General features: G+C 45.1%; 1 protein-coding gene across 24 annotated transcripts in view; it reads right to left on the bottom strand.

Annotated features, from left to right (window-relative positions):
- TCF7L2 (transcription factor 7 like 2) overlaps positions 1–22,423 on the bottom strand; it is a 188,775-nt gene extending 166,352 nt beyond the window's left edge. For 22 of the 24 annotated variants that reach the window (XM_039871198.1, XM_039871197.1, XM_039871183.1 and 19 more), the window contains exons 1-4: positions 22,197–22,423; positions 21,868–21,934; positions 21,535–21,658; positions 9,637–9,706 (exon numbers count right to left, since the gene is read on the bottom strand). In XM_039871198.1, the coding sequence (XP_039727132.1) occupies positions 9,637–9,706; positions 21,535–21,658; positions 21,868–21,934; positions 22,197–22,385 (450 nt within the window). In that variant the 5' untranslated portion in view covers positions 22,386–22,423. The remainder of the gene's footprint in view (positions 1–9,636; positions 9,707–21,534; positions 21,659–21,867; positions 21,935–22,196) is intronic. The other 2 variants (XM_039871184.1, XM_039871178.1) reach the window with 1 other exon arrangement.
- Positions 22,424–23,739: the final 1,316 nt, after the last annotated feature.

Below are 23,739 nucleotides of genomic sequence, written 5' to 3' on the forward strand. Positions count from 1 at the left end.
AGTTTACACTTGCTAACATCACGCCAATTCAAGCTACATTTTCTGCTCCAGTGGCAGGAGCAAGGCAGATTTGTCATCGGATCATAACAGGTAATTCAAACAACAATTAGTTTGATGACGGCCCGTATGTCAATGTCGGCTCCCAGTGGCCCGGCTCACACTCGCTCTCTGTTCCTCAAGATGAATTGTCTTCACAATTCTTCAATTTCAATCATCAATGCTTACTGAATAAACTTAAAAACTATTGACACCAGGCTATCTTCCCTACAGAGCAGCCTCACCAAAGCAAAGCCCTGCTGTGAACAATCCTCCAGCTGCCCCCGCCCAGGACAGGCCACCACCACACACACATCCACTTTGGAGACTTGGATGATGTCTGATTTTCAACCAAAGCTATTTATTCTGGTGCCACATCTCAACCTCAAAATTCAGGGAGGCACAAGGTTTGAGAATAGAAAGAAATAAATTTGTTTGGGCGGGCTCATCCATCCACAAGTATGAAAACACTTGTTTACTATTTTTGAAGTCCCCTGTAGGAATGAATGACAATTGTCAAAGTCTGAGGAAATGTTATAAATCCAATGGGTAACAGTAGTTATCGTTTAAAAAAAAAAAAGCTAATAGTTTAAAAAAAAAACAACCAACTCTAAGCATTTTGAAAATTAGAAGAAAATCACAGAAATATAAACCAGTCCAACTATGGTTATCCATTGTTTGAGCGACGCCACAGGCATTCAGACCAAGTGCAAATTCATGCATTGAAGGAGAGCTGAAATTTAAAAAATGAGATACCTGGGAAAGAACATCAAGTTAGCAAAAGGACTGAAGGTCTATCTCAAATTATTTAGCTGAATACGAAAAAAATTATCATTGGCCTCTCATGCTATGAAAGGGGCTGTTATGAGAAAAATGCAAAAACTACCTCTAACACACACCCGCTTCAGTCTCACTGACGTACTGTTCTTCTGCCACAGTATATATTATGTAAACACATTCGCAGCCCTTATTGTATACCTGTGTCCCAGGCAGTCCTGCACAGCGCTATATAAAGATGAGGGAGACACAATCTCAGAAGAGCTTATATTCTAGTCCAATGTTACAAGGACTAGGCAGAATTTTTTAAGTGACATAAGAGAAATGCAAACGGCAACCAATAGGAGTCATAAATCTTTGTTACACGAGCAGAGAATCCAGGTTATCAAATTTATCATGTGTGATGTTCCTGACAGGAAATAAAAAATATACAATGCATGTCCGGATAAGGCATATTCTAAATCTGCAAACGAGTACTTCACATAGTTCTCAGTGCTAAAAACAGCAGCTTGTATTTATCAAGGACTTTGCCATGCGCCATTGCACTACCCGCCTCGTTACATACCATCTCATTTAATCTCCCAACAACCTTCCCTATTTTACAAGATTAGGAAACTGAGGCTTGGCAGAACCGGCACCCAAACCCAGGTTATCTGACTCCAGAAGCAGGCGCTCAACCACACCTTCCCCTTGTACCTGTTCCTTTAAAATGCCAAGGTCATGCTACTACAACCTCAGTGGCAGGGGGCACCTCTTAAACGGTTATACCACGTCAGTGGTTCTCAACCAGGGGCAATCTGGACCCCCAGGAAACATCTGGCAAGGTCCAGAGACATTTCTGGTTGTCACAATTCTGTTGACTACTAGTGGCATGGAGAAGGTAGCAGCAGCCAGGCACTGTGCTAGACAAACACCCTGCAATGCACAGGATGATCCCCTGTGTAACCAAGAATTACCCAGCCCAAACTGTCAATGGTGCTGATGCTGAAAAATGCTGCACTAAGCCACCCTACCTCGTCCAGCCCCCACTACTAAGCAACAGCAAATTCAGTGGAGAATCTGGTGTAACCAAGTTTTTTCCCAGCTGTATCCCTTAAAAACTGAGATTTGTGAAGATACTTCAAAGAGTCCACAAATGTTATTTTGATTCTAATGTTTCTTTTTATAACATGTTACACAGAGATATAGTACAGGTTGCTTACTTTTAAGCTTTATACATTTTTCAATTTCAGTGTATTATTCATTAAATATTACATACATTGTGAACCACCCAGTGGTTTTGATGGAACCCTCAGGATAATGGTCGGCTGTCATTTCTGTTTAATTGAAGAATTTCAAGATAAACCATTAAACAACATTTTTTGCAGCCACTTATCTGTTTCATCAGGATTTGACACCATACAACCAAACTCAACTTTAGAAACAAATTAAGTGCTAACCCTGATAAGCCTGCAAAGGTTAGCCACGACCCACTTAAAAATTTCTGTGCTTAATAAAATAGCCCTGTGATTCTCAACAACTTCAGAAAAGTGCAACTTGTAGAATTTACTCAGAAAATACAACCAGCTGACTGCCACAGGTCGGTCCTCTATAACACTTGCTGTGGACCATAAGGGGGACACATGTGGCTGATAGAACAGTTGTTTTCATTCTTTCCAGCTGTTCTAGTCCAGGACCAGCCCAGCCCTCATAGGAACCGCGCAGGCTGGGCCCCATGTGCCTTAACATGGTGGCATGTGAACAGATGCAAATATCTCAACTTGCATAAACACAATTAGAACAGATACGAGTTCTTAAAAAATAAGTAAAAACAGCAAAACCAGATTGTTTTATTCTATCTGGCCAATGTAATGTGACTGCTATTGGCTTAGACAAGACGGGAACTTCTTGGAAGATATATAAAGCTAGGTTGCACTCCTGGATTCTAGTCTTGGCCCTGTTTCCACCATGTTGTGAGACTCTGGACAAAGCAATTCGCCCCTCTGCACCTCAGTTTCCTCAACTTTCAAAATGGACTCTACCTTCGTTCTGCTCCCAAGAGTGGTCTGGGGCCCAGCAGCATCAGCACCCCTTGGGTGGTATGAGAAATGCAGACTCCCAGGCCCCGCCCTGAAACCACTAAATCCAAATTTGCATTTTAAAAGGACACAAAAGTGTGAGCGGCACTAGGCTGCCAGGCCAGGCCCCGCAAGCTTCAGGGCTCCATAGCCCGCTGTGTGTGACAGCAGAATCCCACCTTCTCTCACTAACTCAGGGGACAGTGACCACCACTGATCACCGATTAATGCAATGTTCTCAAACTAGAGACTCCCACCATTGAAAAGACATCCTTCAGAACCCTGAAAGTAACCAGCCTTTTCTCCCTCAAGGAAAGAGAGTCAAGCTAAAAATGAGCAAACAAATACAAGACTTTACAACACCTGCGCCCTAAGGAGATTACAGGCATCGGAATCACCCAAAGTGTGGGGTGAGGGTGCAAACTCTAAGATCCCCCAAACCAGTGCTCCTCAACCCCATGTACACAGTAAAGCCACCTGAGAAGCTTTTCAGAAACAGGGATGCTCGGATACCACCCCCTAGACATCCCAATCCAGGTGGGCTGGGGTGGAGCCTGGGCCTTGCATTGGTTTTCATGCTCCTAGGGGACTGTGATGTGCAGCTAGAGTTGGGAACCACTGCCCTGGTCCAGCGGTTCTCAAAGTCCATCGCTAGAGAAGGGACGTCAAAGTTACCTGAAAATCTGTTAAAACTGCCAATGCCGAGACCCACCCCAAACCTACAGAACCTGAAACTCTGGAGGTAGCCTGCAATCTGCATCTTAACAAACATTCCAGGTGCCCTCCAGGTGATGCTTGCTCAAGTTTACCAAACACTAACCTAGTCCTAATCAACGGGACTCTCCAAGGAGTAAAATCCAACTCCCGGTGATTCCTTTGTGTAGGCAGAGCTAGCTTGTCGCTACTGCTCTAGGAAACTCCTGGGTCTCCTTGAGCTGTTTCGAGCAGACAGTCGTAAGCATAAGCATGTATGGTACAGTCTCCCCCAAGTCTGACTGCCGGGGTTTGAATTCTAATTCCTTGATCTTAGACAAAATACCTCACGTATCTGTGTCTCTGATTCCTCGTTTACAAAGTGGGCTAATGGTCATAATAAGAGTAACTATACCTTTCGGCCTTCCGTGGTATGATGAAGAATCAATAAATAATTCGCATATAGCACTTAACGCTGGATCCAACGCATAGGGAGAATCCAATAAGCACAAGCTATTATTATCAACTCCTGTTATTGCTTCAGACCCCTAAGACCAAGCACATGATTGTCTAAGCTACTCTTTCATAAACAAATGCCTCTTCTTGAGCCTTGCAAAAGGATCTGGCTTTCTTCACCTATCATGGAGAAGGAAAGGCTTCAAAAGCTCATTGGAACCTCAAGGCACTCAGTCCAGTTTCTCATCCACAGTGAGAAAGTTATCCCAACTGAATACCTGACCAGCCCTCAAGTTTTATTCGGCAAAGTGAAAATGACCAAGCAGCCAACAAATGATCGATCGACTGATTTCAAAAGGCTCTAGGGCAGCAATTCTCAAATTTTAGTAGATTGAAAATCAGAACCCTGATTAAACATGCAACCTCCCAGACTGCACCCGAAACCTGTTCAATCAAACCAAGGGGGGTAGCGTGCTTATAAACCCATATTTAAAACATTATTTTATGCTCAGTGAAACCAAGGGATTTTTTGTCTGTTTTGCTCATCGAAGAATTCCCCTGGCACGCAGTTGATGCATAATAAATATTTCTGAATGAATGAATGAGCGTTGAAGTATGGACTTAAAACCATACCAAGTGAATGAACATTTTGAATTCGTTAACTACCATCCACAGACTTTGTTAAACTCTATGCAGGTGAAATGACACTTCTCGCCCTCTCCTCCCCATCTCCACCGCCTCACACTTCGCTGCCACAAGACCATCGACGCCACACGCACAATACCCCATGCACACTCCACACACACACACACACCACAGAGACACACTTCGCCTTTGTGGAAAGTGGACATGAACCTCACAGACAGGTCAGGTGATAGGACTAAAGGAAAAGTAAGAAAGTGACTACCAAAAACTGAATCTGTTTTCTGGGAGTTCTCCCAGTTGGCCCAAAATGGTTCCCTCAACCGAGACTGCAAATCTTCATGAAAATTAAACAGCCAGGGAACTTGTGAGAGGACAGACTTAGAATACAAGAGACTACCATCAGAAAGCCAACAAACATCCTGGTCATATCCACTGGTATTAATCTCTGAATATTTTTATCACAAATACTGAGGGTCTACTTGGGCAAAGAGATGGACTCGAAGCCATAGCACCTTAGGAATCTTAACAATTTTAAGACATGGACAAAACTAAATGTCAAGTTCACATCCAGGAATAAGGGGTCAGTATGAGACAAGGGCACGCTCCAGTTTCTATCCTTCTCTCCCTGGAGCCAGAAGGCACCCAGGCCCTGGAGGAGGGTCCTCCAGGACTCACTAAATCATGGCAGATGAGTTCCAAGACCAAGCAGCGGAGGAATGCTTTGGTACAGCTTGGATGGGAACTTGCAAGCCTGAGGACAGGGAAAGCAATGCCCACTGCAGCAAAGGCTCTACCGCTCAGCTGTATAAACAAATAATATGGTCCATTTCTTCTGGATCCTCTCCTAGTTGTCTCTGCGCAGATGCACGCGCGCGCACACACACACACACACACACACACACAAACCACTTCATATCTTAAAAGAAAAACAACCAAGAAAGGTCTACTCAGTTTGTTTTTGCTACATGTGGAGGTTTTTTTTTCCCCCTAAATCACATCTGACTTGGTGTTAAAACATCAACCTTTGGCCAAAATACTCTTAAAACAAAGGCTTAATTGGTTCTGAAGCAGCCCTTCTGAAAACCAAATGAAATTATCTTCTGTGGGTTTTGACCTTGATTACAACACTGCTCTTGGGGTTGTAATAATGATGAGTGGAGAGTGTTGGAAGAGTTCTCTTCCAGGAGGCAACAGAGATGCCTAAACATCTATCCACAGTCACCGGCAGGGCATCCCTGGGAGTCATCTGCAATGCGGGTACACCTCTGCATTCGGCCTGCAAAATCTCTCCCGAGTTAACAGGAAGGAGTTCCTGAGAGCTGGGGCCAGAGGCCAAACCAATGCGTGAAGAGGCCTGCACTGGAGCCTGGGCAAAGTGGCCTCTGATCACACCTAGATTATCTTATCGTACTGCTCACATCAGTCACATACCTAACAACAACCATGCTAGTGTATTCCCATGGCAACACTTGAAATCCAGTGTTTGAGTCTCTCTTAAAAGGTCAATGCAAAGCTAAGCACATACATTACTCTATGCCTCTACAAGTCCACCCTGCGTATGAACAGGTGAGAGTGAGAATGTTACCAGGGCCTTATTCATAACAGAAAACTGGAAGCAATCCAAATATCCGACAACATAGAAAAAATATGCATTGTGGCATATTCCTATGTGGAATACGATGCAGCCATAAAAAAGAGCAAATTTGCTACACACAATAATAGAGATGAAACTCACAGACACGATGCTGAGTAGGGACAGCTCTCTGACGGCATATTGTATACAATTCCACTCACTACTAAGCAGCTAAAAAACAGATTAAACTAATCCATGGTGATAGATAAAACTAATCCGTGGCAAAATTTTTTCTTGGAGGTGGGGGAAGCCAGAAGACTAGAAAGAGAAGACTTCTAGAGAGTTAGTAATATTCATTCTCAGGGGCCAGCAGTCCATGGGCCAAATCCAGCCACCATTTTTATAAATAAAGTTTTATTGGGACACAGACACATCTATTCCTTTGGGTAATATTTTTGGCTGCTTTTGCATCACAATGTCAGAGTTGAATAGTTGCCATAGAGATTTTATGGCCCACCAAGCGTGAAATAATTACTATCTAGCCCTTTACAGAAAAAGTATTCCAATCACGTTCTATATCATATTGATTTGGCTAAAGTTTTCATTGATAGTAAAAGCTCACCCACCTTTCCACCAAAGATCTATCTGAGCACTTGCCGTATGTACATTATACTTCAATAAAACTTTGCAAAAGCCAATAATTAAATTAACTGTCCAAAAAAAAAAAAGGCCTTTTAATTTTTACTCCATTTATTTATGGTACCCATTTAGAGAGAATCTGGTCATTCGTGTTACTTTCATCTCTTCAAACCTGACAAGAGTTAGGCGATTGTCGAAGTGGGGGACGATCCCAACACAGCAATTGATGATTATGTCCAAAGCTTTTACAAGGGCAGGACATGCCCACAGAATCCCTCAGAGGCCATTCACACAGACGGAGAAGCCTGAGATCAAGGGGCGGGGCGGGGATGAGTCTCATGTGACACGTGGTGTCATGCTACTCGAGGTTATTTTAGGGTATAGCTTAGGAAAGCGACAGGCTCAGCTCATATTGAAATACAGTATTTAAAGTTAAACCGTTTTAAGTTTCCAGGGAAGAAAATTCGGCCCTGACGATCGCATACGTAAGCCTTACACTGGAGCACAGGGCGCAGGGAACGTCTGCTCTAGTCCACACCAAAGTGGCGCCACCCTCTCCTCTGAGCCCGCATGGGGCTGCGCTGCCATGCACCTTGGGAACAATATTTTTGTGTCTGAGGTTTCCTCTTTTTCCCTCTGCTTCTTTTGTTTTGTTTTTCTGCCATTTATCCTTTGATGATCGAACTAGAATTACAGCTAGCTGCCATTTGGCACGGCCTCGTCCTGGTCTAGCGGAGGACGGGGAAGAATGAACACTGAAAGCATGCCGGTGCTGGGTCTCTAATAAAATGTCTCTCTGTTTGCCCACATGGGCATCAAGCCTTCGCAAATAGAAGCGGGGCAGAACAATACTACCTGTTCATGGAAGAATAGTAATGGTTTCAGTCCTCCAAACAATGAGCTCTGTAATTTACTCCATCTTCCTCCTGAGAAAGAGCTTCACATGGCCTGCACCGTGCCAGGTGGTTTGGAGAACAGACGAACTGCTCGGCCTAACAAGGGACACTTCAGCAACGGGTGTAAAGACACAACAGCTGGTCTGGTCTCGGCTGGTCTCCCAGTGACATGGCCCCAGCCAGCCTTTCCACACCAAGATAGGGATCACTATGCTATTCAATCTCAATGATTCCCACACCCCGGGCAACAGGATTTTCCAGCACTCCTCAGATGCAGCAGGCCTCAGGACACCGTGCCCGTCATCCATTCATCAGGAGTTAGGGTTTGGGCATGTTCTCTAACCAAGCTCCAAGTCGAAACCATTTTCTGGGAGCAAGACTCACTGTGCCATTAATCAAAAGAGAGCAGGGTCCACCAGCAAGTGCCGGCAAGAACAACTGCAGGATTCAGTTACAGACACCAGTCTTGAAAATATCTAGGGATGGAGGGGAGAAATTGAGGTCGCACTTTCCCCCTCCAACACACACACACACGCACACGCACATACACACACACACACACCAGCCAGCACAACTGCAGAAGTAATCAAAATATTTTTTAAAGAAGTTAACATTGCCTTGAAATGGGTACAAAAATATCAGAAATCTACCAAATAAAAATGTCTGCTGAGTCATACTCATCACTGGTGGAATGATGCATAATTTACCTTGGGCAAATGGCTACTTATCCAGGAAGATGCAGATTTCAAATAGCAGAGCTATAAAGATGCAATGTAGCTGTAGTTCTCTGAGACCACACATACATGCACGTACACATCATGTACACATACACAATTATCTGCAAGAGAGTACCTACAAGAAAGAACGATGCAACAACATAGATCATTTAACCAACAGACATCAAATTCCAGGAAGAAAAGACCTTAGGGCCAGACTTTAACACAAACGACCAGTTTCAAAAGCCTTCCTTCAAAGGGTTAAACCAGAAGACTCAAGAAGTTTCAGTACCATCAGTTACACCATGAGGTACATCCATCCTGGCAAAGCCAGGCAAGGCCAGGCAGACAGACGAAAATCGTATTAGTCTGCTCTCCCTCCACTACTGCGTTCTGTTGGCATCGGTTCAGCACTGAGTCTATATTAGTCCGTGATGTGTTTAGCCTTTGGATTTGAGAGAATGGAAGTACTACGTGAGCAGGAAACAGGACACTCATCAGAAGCTGGGATCTGTCGCCTTTCCCTTCCAGCACTTTCAGTGTCATATATCAAGAGGCCCAGGAGAAATCAACATTTCAGGACAATCAGGTCAAAAGTGATATTCTTAGCACCACTTAACATGATGTGGATGCATCGGAAACAACTCTCTGGCTGTCGCATGGCCTCTTCTCCCATCTCCCCACCTTAATTCTTCTAGTTCATTTTCTGTCGTCTCATTTCACTCCCAACTTAAGACCCCACCCGAAGCAAAAAAAGAGCAGCCAAGCCGGGGGAGTGCGTGCCCATTAAACATAAAGAGACTCTTCACGAAAAACCCTGGCTTCTTTTTCTTCCCACATTTTTAAATCATTTTAGCATTTCTTCTGCTCATGTTTCTTCTTTGCTTCCCACCTCCCCCAATGAATCAACCACCACCACCATCATCATCATCATCACCACTCGTCATCATCATCATCACCATCAGCAGCATCACCATGAGCATCACCACCACCACCACCCCATCACTACCATCATCATCACCATCATCACCACCATCACCACCACCACCATTCATCATCACCCAGGTTGGGAAGTGGGTGGAAGAATAAAAGACACAAGAGACCTACACATTGACAATTCAAACTTAAGGATCTCTTGCATTTCCTACCTGAATTGCAATCTGGTGTTCAATCGTTTTGTACGCAGAGTAATGTGTGCTCCCGGACTGAAAATGGAGCTGTAGAAAGAAACCAAATCAAAGCGTTCTGCTTATGTCACAAACTACAAGAAAACATCTTAAGCAGTTTATGAATAGCAGACAAACCTTCCTAGACTGAACTGCAGCCTTGGCATTCAATCAAGACCTGTGTATTTTTATTTGTTGCTATGGATAAGATCATAATAATCTAAGGTAAAGTTTAAAAAAAAAAAAAAAAAGCCCTATTCAATAAGCAAAAAGGGAGCGGGTAGGGACCAGGAGTGAGAGTCAATGACATGAAAAGGAAAGACGGATGCCCATTAAGACATAAAGGAAGCCAGTGTGCTGAGTAGGATGCTGCAGAAAATTAACTGTGCTGCAAAAAGTCATCAGAATTACAACATGTAGGCAAGAGGAAAAGACTGTGAGAGAGAGGATTATGAAAAGCCACAAGACTGCCACAGGTATAACAAGCCCCCCCTCCCACCCCCCACAGTTCTAATAACTGGGCTCTAGCTCTCAAACACAATTCTATTTTGGGGAAAACAAATGTGTCAGGCAGAACCCAGGGGCCACCCAATGCCTTATACATTCTTTCACAATGACTAAGTCACCCGGCCCAGGACAGCTCTGTAGCCCGCACTCTAGGAATCAACCCACACTTCCCCAAAGAGGAGCCAACCACTGCCAAAGAGCCACTGAGTTTTCTAAACAGAGACCACCTACTCAGTGGCCCCTGGGTGAATGTCCATCCCGGTCCACCCAGACCCTCCTCAACAGAAGGCTGAAGTTTATCCCAGGCCTTCTAATCCCTCTGAAGCCCGAGAGGTGCCCCCCTCCCCCATCAAAGTGGGTATCCCCAAATGAAATGGAACACTGAGATTCCTCACCAAATTCTTCTTTTCCCAAATAACATTTGCTAACCTTGGGATTCTACCAATTGGGAAAACAAGCACCATCTGCTGACTTCTTTTATAAACAACCACCAATAAATGATCTCGACAATATCTGAAAATGCATTTTAATTTGCCATTTATGAACAAATGATGAAGACTCAGACGGTCCTAAGAAATCGCTGCCCATCCCCCTTGTAGCAACAGGCCAATCAGCTGTGTTTCCCGGCACAGATCTACACTAGCGAATCCACCACTGTCACAGCTACGGAACCATCGGCATTGCCGTCAGCACTGCCGTCACCGTCACCGTCACCATCACCTTTCTGTATAGCGAAGCGTCACTCAGCCTGCAAGGGAGTTTTAGGCCCAATTACTTTATATCTTGCTCCCTGCCAGAAAAAGTATTCAGTCCTCACAGGTTTTTATTGAAAAAAAAAAGGGGGGGGGAGGGGGAATTCACATTAGATCTTTTAAAGCAACTCAAAATAAACGCAACACAGAAGTAATCAAATTTTTTTAAGTAGTCTAAATCCACATTGCTCATGGGATAAAGTTGCAAGTTCCCGTTTTGGGATATAATGGGTTCTGGGATCATTTTATCTGTTCAAAATAAACAAAAATACTGCCTGTATATATTATGAGTCCACTTGCCCCAAAACATAATCTTAACCAAAGTTAAAAGGGGCACAAAGGTGGGCCAAAAAAGTATCCCATCGCCTGTCAAACCAGAATAACAAACCACGCTCCCTAAAACAAGCAAAGATGAACACTGAGCAACTGAAGATATGCACCCCCCACAATCCCCACACACAGTGAGAAGCAGGTCAACGAAAGTGAATCGCTGAAAAAGAAAGATGAATTTGCACCCTTTGCCCCCCTGTCCTTTTTGTGAAAACTGCCAGTCAGCAAGAGATTGCACTAATTACTGTGACAATCCTGCATCATGTTAAAACAACTTTTGTGTTGGAGACAGGTTCCTCTGCGAGTTTGGAATTCTTGGTTGGCAAGCAGCTCTTGTCTGAGGGGGGGGTTCTCCTTCTAAGTAGAGAAGGCAACACTAACAACGTGTCCCCCTTTTCAGTGGGTTTTATTCTCCTCTTTTCCAAATGCCTGATTCAGAGCTTAATGGAAACTTGTCCGAGCTCTGCTTCCCACAGACCCTGCACAGCCCTAGGCGATCTGTACTCAAGGCAACCACAGGAATCCTATATTGTCAATTAAAATTGAATGGACACCTGATAACTAAGTATAGGTCGTGGAAACAAAATTTCATATAATCACAGCCTTATGAATACATTAATGAAACTGTGGCTAATCCAAACTCAATTTTCACTTGTCGGGTTCCATTCTTAATCTTGGCCCTCATCACCGAACACCACCACAACCTGGAGACAAAGGTGCAATTAAAACAGTAAAGATGCAGCTACCTGAAGAATCTAGTAGGACAAGGTTAATCTAACCTTCACACAGACCATCTGAACGCCCCCCAAGTAATGTCACTTCCCTCCTCAGGTGTCCAGCCACACAGAATGACCTCCGCCAGTTCCCAAATACCCACAGCACAAGCTCCAATCAGGCCTTTACTCCCAGCCAGTAACCACTGTGTTGGAGCGACTTCGAGCTCAACTTCCCCCAGCTATAGTGACGAGGACTTAACAATTTTCTTGTTTCTCCTCTGGGTTTCCACCCCCTCTTTTCCCAAATACTCCTTTTCTAAAACAGGCTTTAAACGGCTTTTTCCTTCCCTGTAAAACACAAATATGCCTTGTTTGTTAGAGTCTAGCCTTTTAAGACAAAGATAAAATACAAGGACCCTGTAAAAACTTGGCATTCTAACCTGGAAAAATAATAGTATTTATATCTCTGTAAAAAGCTAAAAGGAAGGCGCGAACAAAAGATGGTTGGCCCTTGGCTTTTTTGGAAGAGATGTGGAGGCTGAGAGATACAGGACAAGACGGTACCCAAGGCTTATCCGAGTTTAAGAACAAGGTTCCCACAATCCTCAGCTCCTGGGACCACCCTGCCCTTGGTCACCTGCAGCACTCCGTATCACTTCCTCATCCAACTACAGTGGCTGTTACGCCCTGGGCACGCAACACGCCCTCAACTCGGTGCCTCCTTCCCAGGGGTACCTAGGGGCAGTCACCAAATGAGAACTTCAAGGTACTTTCCATTTAATTCCTTCCTGCAAAACTCTCAGCAAAATAAACCTTCCCTTCCTGTGTGCTTGTTTACAATGGCCAAGCTCACCCACCCATTCTAGCACCCCCAGGTGACCGGCCCTCTCTTGTCCAAAGGAAGAACCATGAAGATGTGGCTGGGCACAGCACAGACGCGCGCAATTCTCCAGCAACTGAAAATCAAACCAACATTTTGCGATGAACTGCTTCCCTTGTTATTAGCATATATTAATTTTTCTTGTTTTATATCTAATCACTATTACTGGCCCTAAATTTGGTGTCTCAGATACAAAGATATCAGAGATTTCCAGAGATGGGAGGAAAGGGGCTGGGCTTTTACAACCAGAGATCTCATCCTCAAAGGCGACTAAACAAACTGAAACCCTGCTGGTTTTTCTAGCACTAAGTGAACTTCCAATGTGATGATAAAAAATATATATATATGCCTATTCATTCCATTAAATTGGGAAGAGGTGAAGCATTTGCTTTATTTTCAGCTTTATGAATCACCTAGCTTTCCCTTTTATTAAAAAATAAATAAATCCACACTCATTTCCTACAAGATTTTGATTTTAGGGATTTTTTTTTTTTTTTTGGTCCACTTTCCTTTCTACCTGGTAGCTACCACCATGAGCCACTTAAAATGTAATTTCCATGCCATTAGCTTAAAAGACAGAATACTTTTTTTTTTTTAAGTATATCTAAGACTTTTTCTTAGGGAGGGAGCCTCAGACATTGAATGGAGTAAACTTCTGGCCAGGACTCTGGGCTACTGCCTGCCCTTCTACACAAGTGTCAAGGGGGCCCTCTGACTTCCACTGGGAAGGCAAAACCAGCGCTGACTGGTAGGTACGTGGGCTTAAACATTCCTGCAAAGATCTAGACACTGAACATTTACACCATCCTAAAACAACAACTTAAAACAAAGGCATCCCCTTTTCACTTCCTGGCATTCTCCAGAAATCCTGCTGCAACAAAACGCATGCCTTTAGATGCAAGAACAACCTCTCCTACTGTCTCCATGTTCCATCAAATGTCTATTTACCCTCATTAATTTTTTTCTTTTCTTTTCCTCAACCTGAAACCATCAGCTATGAGTCAGAGAGCGATCATTAATTTTTACAGCTTCCACACACATCCACCTACTCACATTTGGGGAAAGAAGTATTGACTTGCAACATTGCCTGAGACTAAAATCCTCTAAGAAGAAAAAAAAGAGAAAAAAAATTGCTTTAAGAAAGTTACATCTATAGGTCTATGGGGGAAGATGCTACATTCATTGTTTTTCCACTTTGTACTACAATCTCCTGCAATATAAAAAATTTTTTTTTAAATGTTGAAGTTGAACTTAGTTATGGTGATCGGCATTTCTAGGTTTACTTTTGAGAAAAATCTACATGATTTTCTTTAGACATCAAAACATAAAAGTTCTTAACTGTTTTTTGGCGGGGGGAGGGATATAAAAAGTGAATCGAGTTGCCTGCTCTTGTACAAAATACATTCTAGCATACAAAAACACGTGGACTCAAGTGCTGAGACATGTTCCTAACACAGCATTTTCATTAAAAGTTGCTACACTAACACTCTTAAAATGATGCCCCATCATTACTCCACTTAGCAGTCACAGTGCTGCAACTCATAACGAATTAATTTGCATTAATGTGGGTTTCATGTGTCCTTCCCTGGGTATGCCATTGTGATTCAGGCTTAATAAAACTGACACAACAATAATATAGTGCCTTTTATTTCACTTTCTAAAACAAACCAACCCACACCAAGACCCACACAAATCCTCTCAATTTCTTAAGCATTTTACTAATATATTTAGTACATCATAATTGACCCAGCACGCAGGGACCTAGTTATCTTCTCAGTAAATATTTATAGCATCACTCGTTCCCATTCATTCTGCATTTTCTTAGAGAATCTCACTGTAGCCTACATCTGCAATTCATTGACTTTACAATTTACCACATGTTGGGATGGGAGAGGTCTTAGCTCCATTTGAATCACTACACAAATATGCAAGTGATTTATCGGTTTCAAACTGAAGACTGCAAAAGAAGGACTCCACTTTTCCTCAACATTACTTCTTCTGGCAGACCATGAACAATTACAGTTCGTACTAATTAAGCTCTGTAAATGTGCTGTGCCCTGCTAATGCCTACCAGGCCTCAAATTTATTTTCATGATGCCAAACTTTAGCGAGCAATTTTAACTCCTTCAGAGCTGATCCCACTAATAGCCATTCCTTCCCCTGTACATCGAACTGTCTGGGACTACTTCACGACGACGACAAAAAAAAATACAATATATCGGGCTGAATTACCACCCCGAAATCAGATGTGCCTAAGGAAGAAAAGCTATCCTGGGAAAACAGAAGAACACCAAGGCTGATAACCCGTTCAAAGATCCCACAGCCCCATCTTTGTAATGAGCTGTTAAGGGATTCATATCTGTCCCTGAGGGCTAGTAAGTTTCTGCATTCCATTGATTAGAAAATAAAACCTTTCAGCCTAGGTCTTTAAGTTTGGGTTAGATGGAGGAAAGGATCCCGCCAGAAACGACGGAGCCATCAGCCCCCCTTAACGATTTCCCACACACCTCCGAACCCCACTCCCCTTTACCTGTGGTCAGGTCAGCCTTAACACACACACACACACACACACACACACACACACACACACACACACCCATAGAGCTGCCCACTTTCTTTAAATAATTTAAAACTGGTAAAATAACTAGCCTTCTCTCCCACATCAAGGTCTTGACCATAGATGCCCCAACCCCAGATTCTCACACAATAACTGATATGAAACATAATGTTGCTGGATGGAGCACTCTGGGTGGAGCGGATTGGAACCCGTCTTTGCTGAGCAAAGCAATCTAGTTTTTAACAGCACCCGCTCCGTGGTACCTCCACCCCTCGTAAGAAACCGCCAATCCCCCCAAGCCCAAATCTTTGTCCCATCTTCTTTCGCTTTTCTCATTGTTCTCAGTCAAGCATTTCTTCTGCCTTCTGGTGACTTTTCTGTGCTTCTTCCCCCAGACACCAGTGCACTTTTCTCAAATGAGTGGCCTTCCCATCCCTAACATAAACCTGAATTTTTTTTTTCTTCTCATCTATTAATTTCTTTTAATCAACTCTCCTCACCCTCACTTTTTTTTTAAACCCTCACATTAACTAGTGCTCTATGCAACGTGTGTATTCCCTTCCAGCTCAATGGAACATCACACAATTAAAGAGCAGTCTCCGGATCAGGTTTCTTTAAGTATTCTGGGAAATATGCACAATATAGGCAACAGTCTTTTAAAACAGAAGGAAGAAAAAAGAAAGGAGAAAGCGAGTAATCAGAGGAAAAGGAAAAAGATGCAAACACCTAGAGAAACTTTGCTTTTGAAAACGGCATTTGTGCAGAGCCCCCATCTCTGAAAGTGCTCTTTATAAACGCGTATAACAATAGCCTAGAGGAAAAGTACAAGTCAGCTGCTGAAGGAGGGGGTGTCTGCCTCAGTAAGCTCAGATTGCAGAGGTGGGGACAGCGGGGGAGAGGGCAGCATTTGCGATGGGCTTCCCCCCAACCCCCTCCATCTCATTGCTTATAATTAGTGAGAGAAATTTGAGCTACTGCCAATGTCTGCGGACCTTGAATATTATAAGGCCAACGTGGCGTCAAATATCTTAACATTCATAAGTGTTATGGGCTGTAAATAAAGCCTGTGGATTTATGACCCGGTGGCGCTTGCCAGCAAAGGACTGGGGCACATTTCTTTCAGCAGACCTGTCGAGGTGCAAGTTTGCCTTTGGTTGTAAAATTAACCATTTCCTTCACAAATGTGCTCAATTATAAGTCAGAGTTGAAGATTTACTTACACGGTTGCCAATATCCACTCCCAGAAGAAACTCAGATGCCCACATCACACCCCCTTCAAAAATAAAAGCCTCGAGAATTTGATTCACCCCTCCTTTCCAAAACTTCTCTACTGTGTCACCTCAAAACAGTTAAGTGTGGTTAAAGATATTATCTAATTCCACTTACCAAGACTAAAAAGCTTACAACCTACTTCCTTGGAAACTGCTTATTTATTTGGCAACTCCATGATTTAAAAAGAAACAAAAAAAAAGAGTAAATCATTCCTTGACTGAAGTCTTGTCCCTTCCCCCAATATAATGTCATCTACTTCCTGTGTAGGAAAGCGCCTTTGCTAAATCCAGGTTGTCTCATACTTAACTGCCAATAAACCAACTTCCACATAACTTCCAGACAGCTGGGGAAAAGGGTCCTCGGAGTTTTAGTCATGGTCCAAAAACACGCGTCCGCACAAAAATTTGCAGCTGTCCTTTCTCTCCAGTGCATTTTTAATGTGATTCGGGGGGCCCCCGTTGTGAAACATCTGACAAAATGTGAAATCCTCTTAGATAACTAACTCCTAGTTTACCCACTGTGATGTGTAAGAGAAGCTGTATTAGGATTTCTCCACCAAACTTCTAGGCACTTTTTGTAGGCACACAGGCACCTCGTGGGATGGAAGGAGGCATTCAATACCTGGAAAGACTTCTACTGTAATCTTTAAAAGCACAGCCTCTGGTACAACTATTCAAATGCGAGTCTTCTAAAGCAAATATTTTTGTAATGGCGTGCAGAACTGCCTGCGCTGCTCACAGAAGAGCATTCTTGATCTGCCAAACCCCGGAAACCTTCCTGTAACTTTTTCACAGCTTGCTAAGAAACAGAAAGCTGACCAGCTTCCAGCCGTGACTCTGGATGGAATCCGTATCAGTAAAATTCAAATCAACATGGAAAACTCCTAAGAGAGAACGAGGATGTCTTCTTCCGAATCTTTTCTCAATCAGATAGGGGGCATCAGTGAAAGCTACTTCCCTTTAGCCTTCAAAAGTTTCCAAAAACACTTCTTCCCAGAGAAGCACTTTAGGCTCTCAACTGCTTAATAGTTTGTTTCTGGGGTTTCAGAAAGCTTTAAATTCAGCAAACGGCAAAGCGCTAGCATATTAAACTTATAATCATTAAAATATGACTTACTGGGTGAATGTTGAACCTATAATCCACACTGCAGACATTAAACCCCAACCTATAAAAATTAGCACAGAATTAATACAGTTGCAGTGAGACTGAATCTAAACATGTTCACCATAAATATTTCTGAAGGAGATGAAAAACAATTAGCATAAATACCAAAGAAGGGCAAGAACACCTGTTCTTTTTCAGGGCGATAAGCATTTTATTGTTCTCTATTTAAAATGTAATGACCTGTGTAATTACAGTAATATTACATTGTTATGTAGGGGCTTGGAATGTCACACTTTGAAAAGTGTTGTCAAAACAATCAGGGGGCGAAGGTGGGGGGTGGGAAGACAACAGGGAAGGACCACCATTAACCCTTCACACTCCAACGTCTCGATCTTTTGTATGAGAAAGGATTATGTTGTTTGAGTGAGGAGAAAACATCCATTTTTCACAAGGCAGAAAGAAAAGTTGCCCAGCTAAATAAAACTCCAGTGAATAGGCCCCTCACGGGTTCCTTTAAATGCTGGATTCCAAGTTCAAAAATGAATTCAAGATGTTGCTTATTTATTTGTTCAAACTAGTAGCAAATAGCTCAGTTGAAAAGCAAATAACTTTGGATAAAAAGGTACAAGAACTCTAATCATCACGTCCTGAAAAAGAAATTTCAAGCCTAACTGGACTTTCGACCACCATATCCCCATTTCTCCTTTGGCAGGAGGGAAAAAGAAACATAACACTACTTTTTCCCATCTATTTTAATATGGTAACAGTATTCTTATCTTCAACATACAAATGTCACCACAATTCTAATATCTGCTGGTCTATCACTTCCCATCTACTTAACTAGACCTCTCCTTAATGCATTTTTGTATCCAAATCAGTCTTTTTAAAAGCTATTACTATTACTGTATCAAAGACTAAATTAATGTTATGCAGAAATCTTTGTCGTTTTAAAATAAAATTATTACTATCAAGCTTTACGGCGTCTTCAGCAATTAAAGCATTATTCTTGAGATAATGTATTATTCATCATAAGCCGATTTAATGATACTCCTTAATTCTTTACATTCTTATACAGAAAAGCAGAAATCAGAGATAGAGTTGGCTTTTTAAAGGATGCAGCTGCTCACAGGTACACTTTCTAAGTAACAGAAAATGTAGCAAAAACATCACCAAGGAGGGTCCGGAAAAGAATAATGCACACAGCTAATTTGTCTTTACACCTTGCCCTCCGAAATACTCTCTATGAAGCACTAAGAATTTCAGATGAGCATGAAAAGACCGCTGTCTTGCCTATAGATTCCTCCGGCAGCTGTATCAAATCTGGAATTGCAAGCTGGCCCCTCTGATCGAAGACGTCAGGAGTGACATACAACAGCCTCTCGTCCTCATTTCCATTGCTCTGCTGCCCGACCTAAATAAATAACTTTAATTTTGGAGCACATAATCTAACCCCGGTTAAAAGATAGGAAGGCGGAGGGGGCAGTGCACACAAAGATGTCCGTTGGTGTTTGACATGCAAATATGAAAACTGCCTACTGAGTTCAGAAATGTCTTCTCAATCTGATGTCACAGCACAAGGCCACCCGCTATGTCCACAATTAAAATAACTAGACGCCGTCTATTCCTGTAATGCTCACAAAGGGGACCTGTGGTTGGGAACCTTCCTTTTCACACCCGAAAATCATTTATTTGCCTCTAACAATTTCCCCGTTTCTGAATCACAGCACAACTGCTCAAGTTTTCGGAGCTAGTATGGTGAGATTGCCAGCAGTCACAGACAGGGAGTTTGCAAAGAGTCAAGCAAGCCACAAGCCCGCCATCACAGCTCAATATTCAGATAGCCTTTCAGATGTCCAAGTGGATTTTAAAATAATACCAGGGAGGTTTCTATCGTAGGGGGAGGGGAGGAGAGTAAGAAATTCTCATGGTTACTTTGGAATGTTGCTCGGTAGGGTGAGTGGGTACACAAACCCTCCTCCGATTCTGAGGCAAATGCTCTCGGTTTAAGATGCTCACAAGCTCCCAAGAAAAATACAACGTAGCCGGACTGTGCTTCCCCCCACGGCCCAGGCCCTGCAGCCTGAAAGAGCTGGCTGCAGGAGGAGGTCGGGCTGAAACGCTCTCCCAGCTTCCCAAGCATGCAGAAGCCTGGGCGCAGGGGAGGGGGGAATAATTATTTCTTTCCTAGCCATAAAAAATGACCGGTCTAGCATGCCCTTGCCATTTTTGCCCCGGCCCAAAAAAACAAGTCAAACCTGATAGTTAATATTTTAATGCTTAAAAACACTTGTAGATCTGATCAACTCCCGTCCGGCAAGCCCTTGGCCATTATTAGTACGGAATCCACGACTGAACAGTGGGTGCATTATTTCAAATTGCCCTCTCCAATTACCGAAAAAGAAAAAACAAAAGTAGTATGTGTAAATAAGGGGTAGGGAGTCCAAACCAGAAAAGGTGCAAATGACAACTCCGGGAAACCAGACACAAACGGCTAAAGACTGCGTCTAGAGATTCGCAATCCAAGCATTTTAGAGAATGGAGGAGGGGGTTCAAGGCGAGGGCAGGGGGCAGAGGCGGGTCCGGGAAGGGGATGAGCCTTATTAGCAAATGTGGGTGGGCGCGGTACGCACCTAGCGAGAAGCGCCCCGGAAGCCTGGCACCCCGTGCCGCCCTGGGGCACCCAAAGTTGGGAAGCCCGCGATCAGCAGCCCACTCCCTTGAAGGAGAGGCGCCCTTGGCCTCCCTCGCCTCTGCACCCCCTTTGGCCCGCACACCCTGGTCTCTGGTCCCCCAGGGCCCACTGAGGGCCTTCACCGAAGCTGGCGAGCCCAGACCCCGCTGTAAGCCCCAGGGCACCAAAATTCCCTAGAAATACATCGAGTCCGCTCGGAAGAGGCCATCCCAGCTGCCCACAAACCAAGAACCGCGGCCACAGGGGCCTCCCCACCCCGCGCGGCCCGGGAGAGCCCGCAGCCAGCGCGCGCCGGGCAGCCGAGCCCGCCACGGCGCCCGGGGCACTCGCGGCCCTGCGGGGAGGCTGCAGGAGAGGAAGCCCGGAGTCCGCAAGTTTGCAGTGGGACCTGTCTGGCAAGCGTGACCTTCCAGGGCAAAAGGGGAGGAGGGCCGAGAGCCTGCGATCACCACTAGAGAGCTAAATAAATAACTGGCCGAAAGAGAAAGACGAAGCGCTTCTCCAGGGCCCCGGGCTCCGCGCGCTCGCTCGCTAGTTTTCAAGTCCGACGCCTGGAGGAAAATCCACTCTCTACCCTGCGCGTCGGCGCAGCCCAGTCACCGAGCCCCCGGCAGCGGCAGCCAAGGGGTTAACCGGGGAAAGCCCAAGACGCCACAGAAGAAGGAAGGGAGAGAGAGAAAAGAAAGAGCCACACAGTCATCTTCCCAGGGTGAAGAAACAAACAACACCACCAAAGGGGGAGGGGGCAATCAGAGCGCAAAAAAAAAAAAAAGTTCTTTCTGACTCCCAAACCCCCCCCAAACCAAGCCCTGTTGGGAAAGAAAGGCTCCCCCTAACATCACGAGGCAGTAACCAAAACTGAAAGCAAGAACATGGCGAAGTGCAAACAAATCCAGTCCACAAAAAAGGGGCAGAAAAGTTGAGAGAGTTTCGGGCGGACCGGGCCACGAGCGGGAGGCGGCGGGGTGTGGGGAGGAAGCGGGGGCGGGAGGGGAGGGAGGGGGCAGGCAGGGGCCGCATGCGTAAGTCAAAGCGGGCGGAGGGCGGGGGGCCCGGCGGAGCCACTTGTTGTCCGGGCGGTGGGCGAGAGCGATCCGTTGGGGAGGTAGGGGCTCGTCAGGTCCGGGATCATGATGAAGGGGTAGCCGGGATACGGTGGCCCCTTAAAGAGCCCTCCATCTTGCCTCTTGGCCGCTAACATGGCGGGGCGGCGAGGGGACGGCGGCGGCCGCGCGGAGCGGGAGAGAGCAAGGAGAAACTTTTTAGAAAGTGGCCCAAGTGGCCGGGCGCCCCGGCCCGGCCGACGCACGGCCGGGCCGAGCGGGACGCGGGGCCGGAGCGCGCGGGGCGGCGGGCCCGGGGGGCCGCTCCGGGCGGCTGCGGGGCGCGCGGGGCGTACTCACCTTCTTCCAAACTTTCCCGGGATTTATCTCGGAAACTTTCGGAGCGAGGCGGAGGCCGTCTTTCCGCCTTCCCGGAGGGGTGCGATGAGCATGAGGGGCAAACCACGCAGAGTGGGAGGGGGGAGAAAAAGAACAGCGGGTTTGGGGGGAGTTGGGGAGAGAAAACAGGGTTACAAGTTTGTAATGGTGGCACCGCACGCCTGCGCCGCCCGCCCGGCTCCCGCGGCGCCTCACGCCGCCCCCCAGCCCCGATTTCTCCCCTTTAAGCAACATTTGCCAAGCCCAGGAAATAGATTAAAAACCCCACCAGCCCGAGGGGCTTTTCCTACCTCGGAATCGGAGGAGCTGTTTTGATTCGTTTCTGATTCATTGACTAGAGACGATTTGACATCAGCTAAATCCCTCTCTGCCGAGGAGTTTTCGGAGCTCTTCTCCTCCTGCTCGCCCTCGTCTTTGAAGGAAATCAGTTCGTCGTTGGCGCCTAGGTCATCTCCTCCACCGCCGTTCAGCTGCGGCATTTTTTTCACCCACCAGCAGCAATTTTGGAAGAAAAATGAAGGAGGAAGAAAAGCCAAAAAAAAAAAAAAAAATACACCCCAAAGTTTTGCCTCAAAAAAGAATATTGCAAAGGAAAAGACGAGTCCAAGGTGAACTTTTTTTTCGTTTTAGGCCTTTTTCTCCTGGGGAGGGAAGAGGAGTGAGGGAGGGGAAGGGGAGACTGCACGAGTTTGGGTTTTTTTCCGTTCCTCATGATCCGATCATCAAAAAAAATAATAAATAAAAAAAGGGGGAAAAAAACACCAACAACAACAAGAAGTCAGATATAAAGAGCAAAGGGGGGGGAAGCCGAAGATACAGGAGGAGCTCGTGCCGCTCGGATTTGAGTGAGTTGAAGTTAGACTGAGAGCTTTTCAGTTCAAAGGCGGCGCTGATTGACAGATAGAAAAAGGGGGATCGAAATCCGGAGGAACGGAGTAGTCTGGGAGCGGAGATTATTGACAGGGCGAGAGGAACACACTCGCTTAATGAGATGCCGGGGGGCAAATGGCCTGGTGATGTGCATAAATAAACAAAGCCAGTGGGGCAAGGGCCAACAATGATCCTTTCGGGCGCCGGGGAGAGGAGGAGGAGATAGGGCGGGGAGGAGGGGGGAGAGAGACCCAGGAGGAGGCAGGGGAGAGGCCGCGCTGAGGTGTGTGTGAGTCCGGGAGTCCGGCCGAGGGGACCAGGACTCGTCTGGGGAGCCAAGGCTCAGAAAAAGACAACGTGAGGAGGAGGGGAAGGGGGTGTGGAGGAGAAGGGGGTGGCGACCAAGTCTGGAATCCGAGCCGAGGAAAGCGGAAGGAAAGCCCACTTGGGGGGCGGGGATGGGGAGAGGCCCAGAAAAAGTGCACTTTAGAAATATTAGAAATAAGTGTTAAGAAAGGGGAAAAGAGAAGAGTATTGTGGGGAAGGGGTGTCGGGGTGCTTAGTGGTTAATCCAGCAATGAAACCAGCCACCCTTGGGCGGGATGTAACAGACGTGACTGGTCAAAAGCAAAGATCAGCCTTCCACTTTCAGAGGGCTTGGGGAAGTGGAGTGCTGGGCAGAGTTCCTGGTCATCTGCAGTAGAAGAAACTATTAACCCACGAGGTCTTCCCTCTTTTTTGATTAATAGTGAATCATTTTATTAACTGTCTCACTAGAATAAATATGCCAAGATGACTTTTTATCCAAGAAAACAGTGAGATACTGTAGTGTTTGTTAGGGGCATTAAAAATATCTTTAAGGAAAAATGCATGATGCTTTTAAATGCAGAGTGTTGTTATTTTTTTAACTGACGTCGGAGGTGGTAGGAAATGAGCTAGGATTCAAAGTCCTTTCTGACTTTG

Source organism: Pteropus medius, unplaced genomic scaffold (assembly GCF_902729225.1).
Source record: "Pteropus medius unplaced genomic scaffold, Ma_sr-lr_union100, whole genome shotgun sequence".
NCBI classification, from domain to species: Eukaryota; Metazoa; Chordata; class Mammalia; order Chiroptera; family Pteropodidae; genus Pteropus; species Pteropus medius.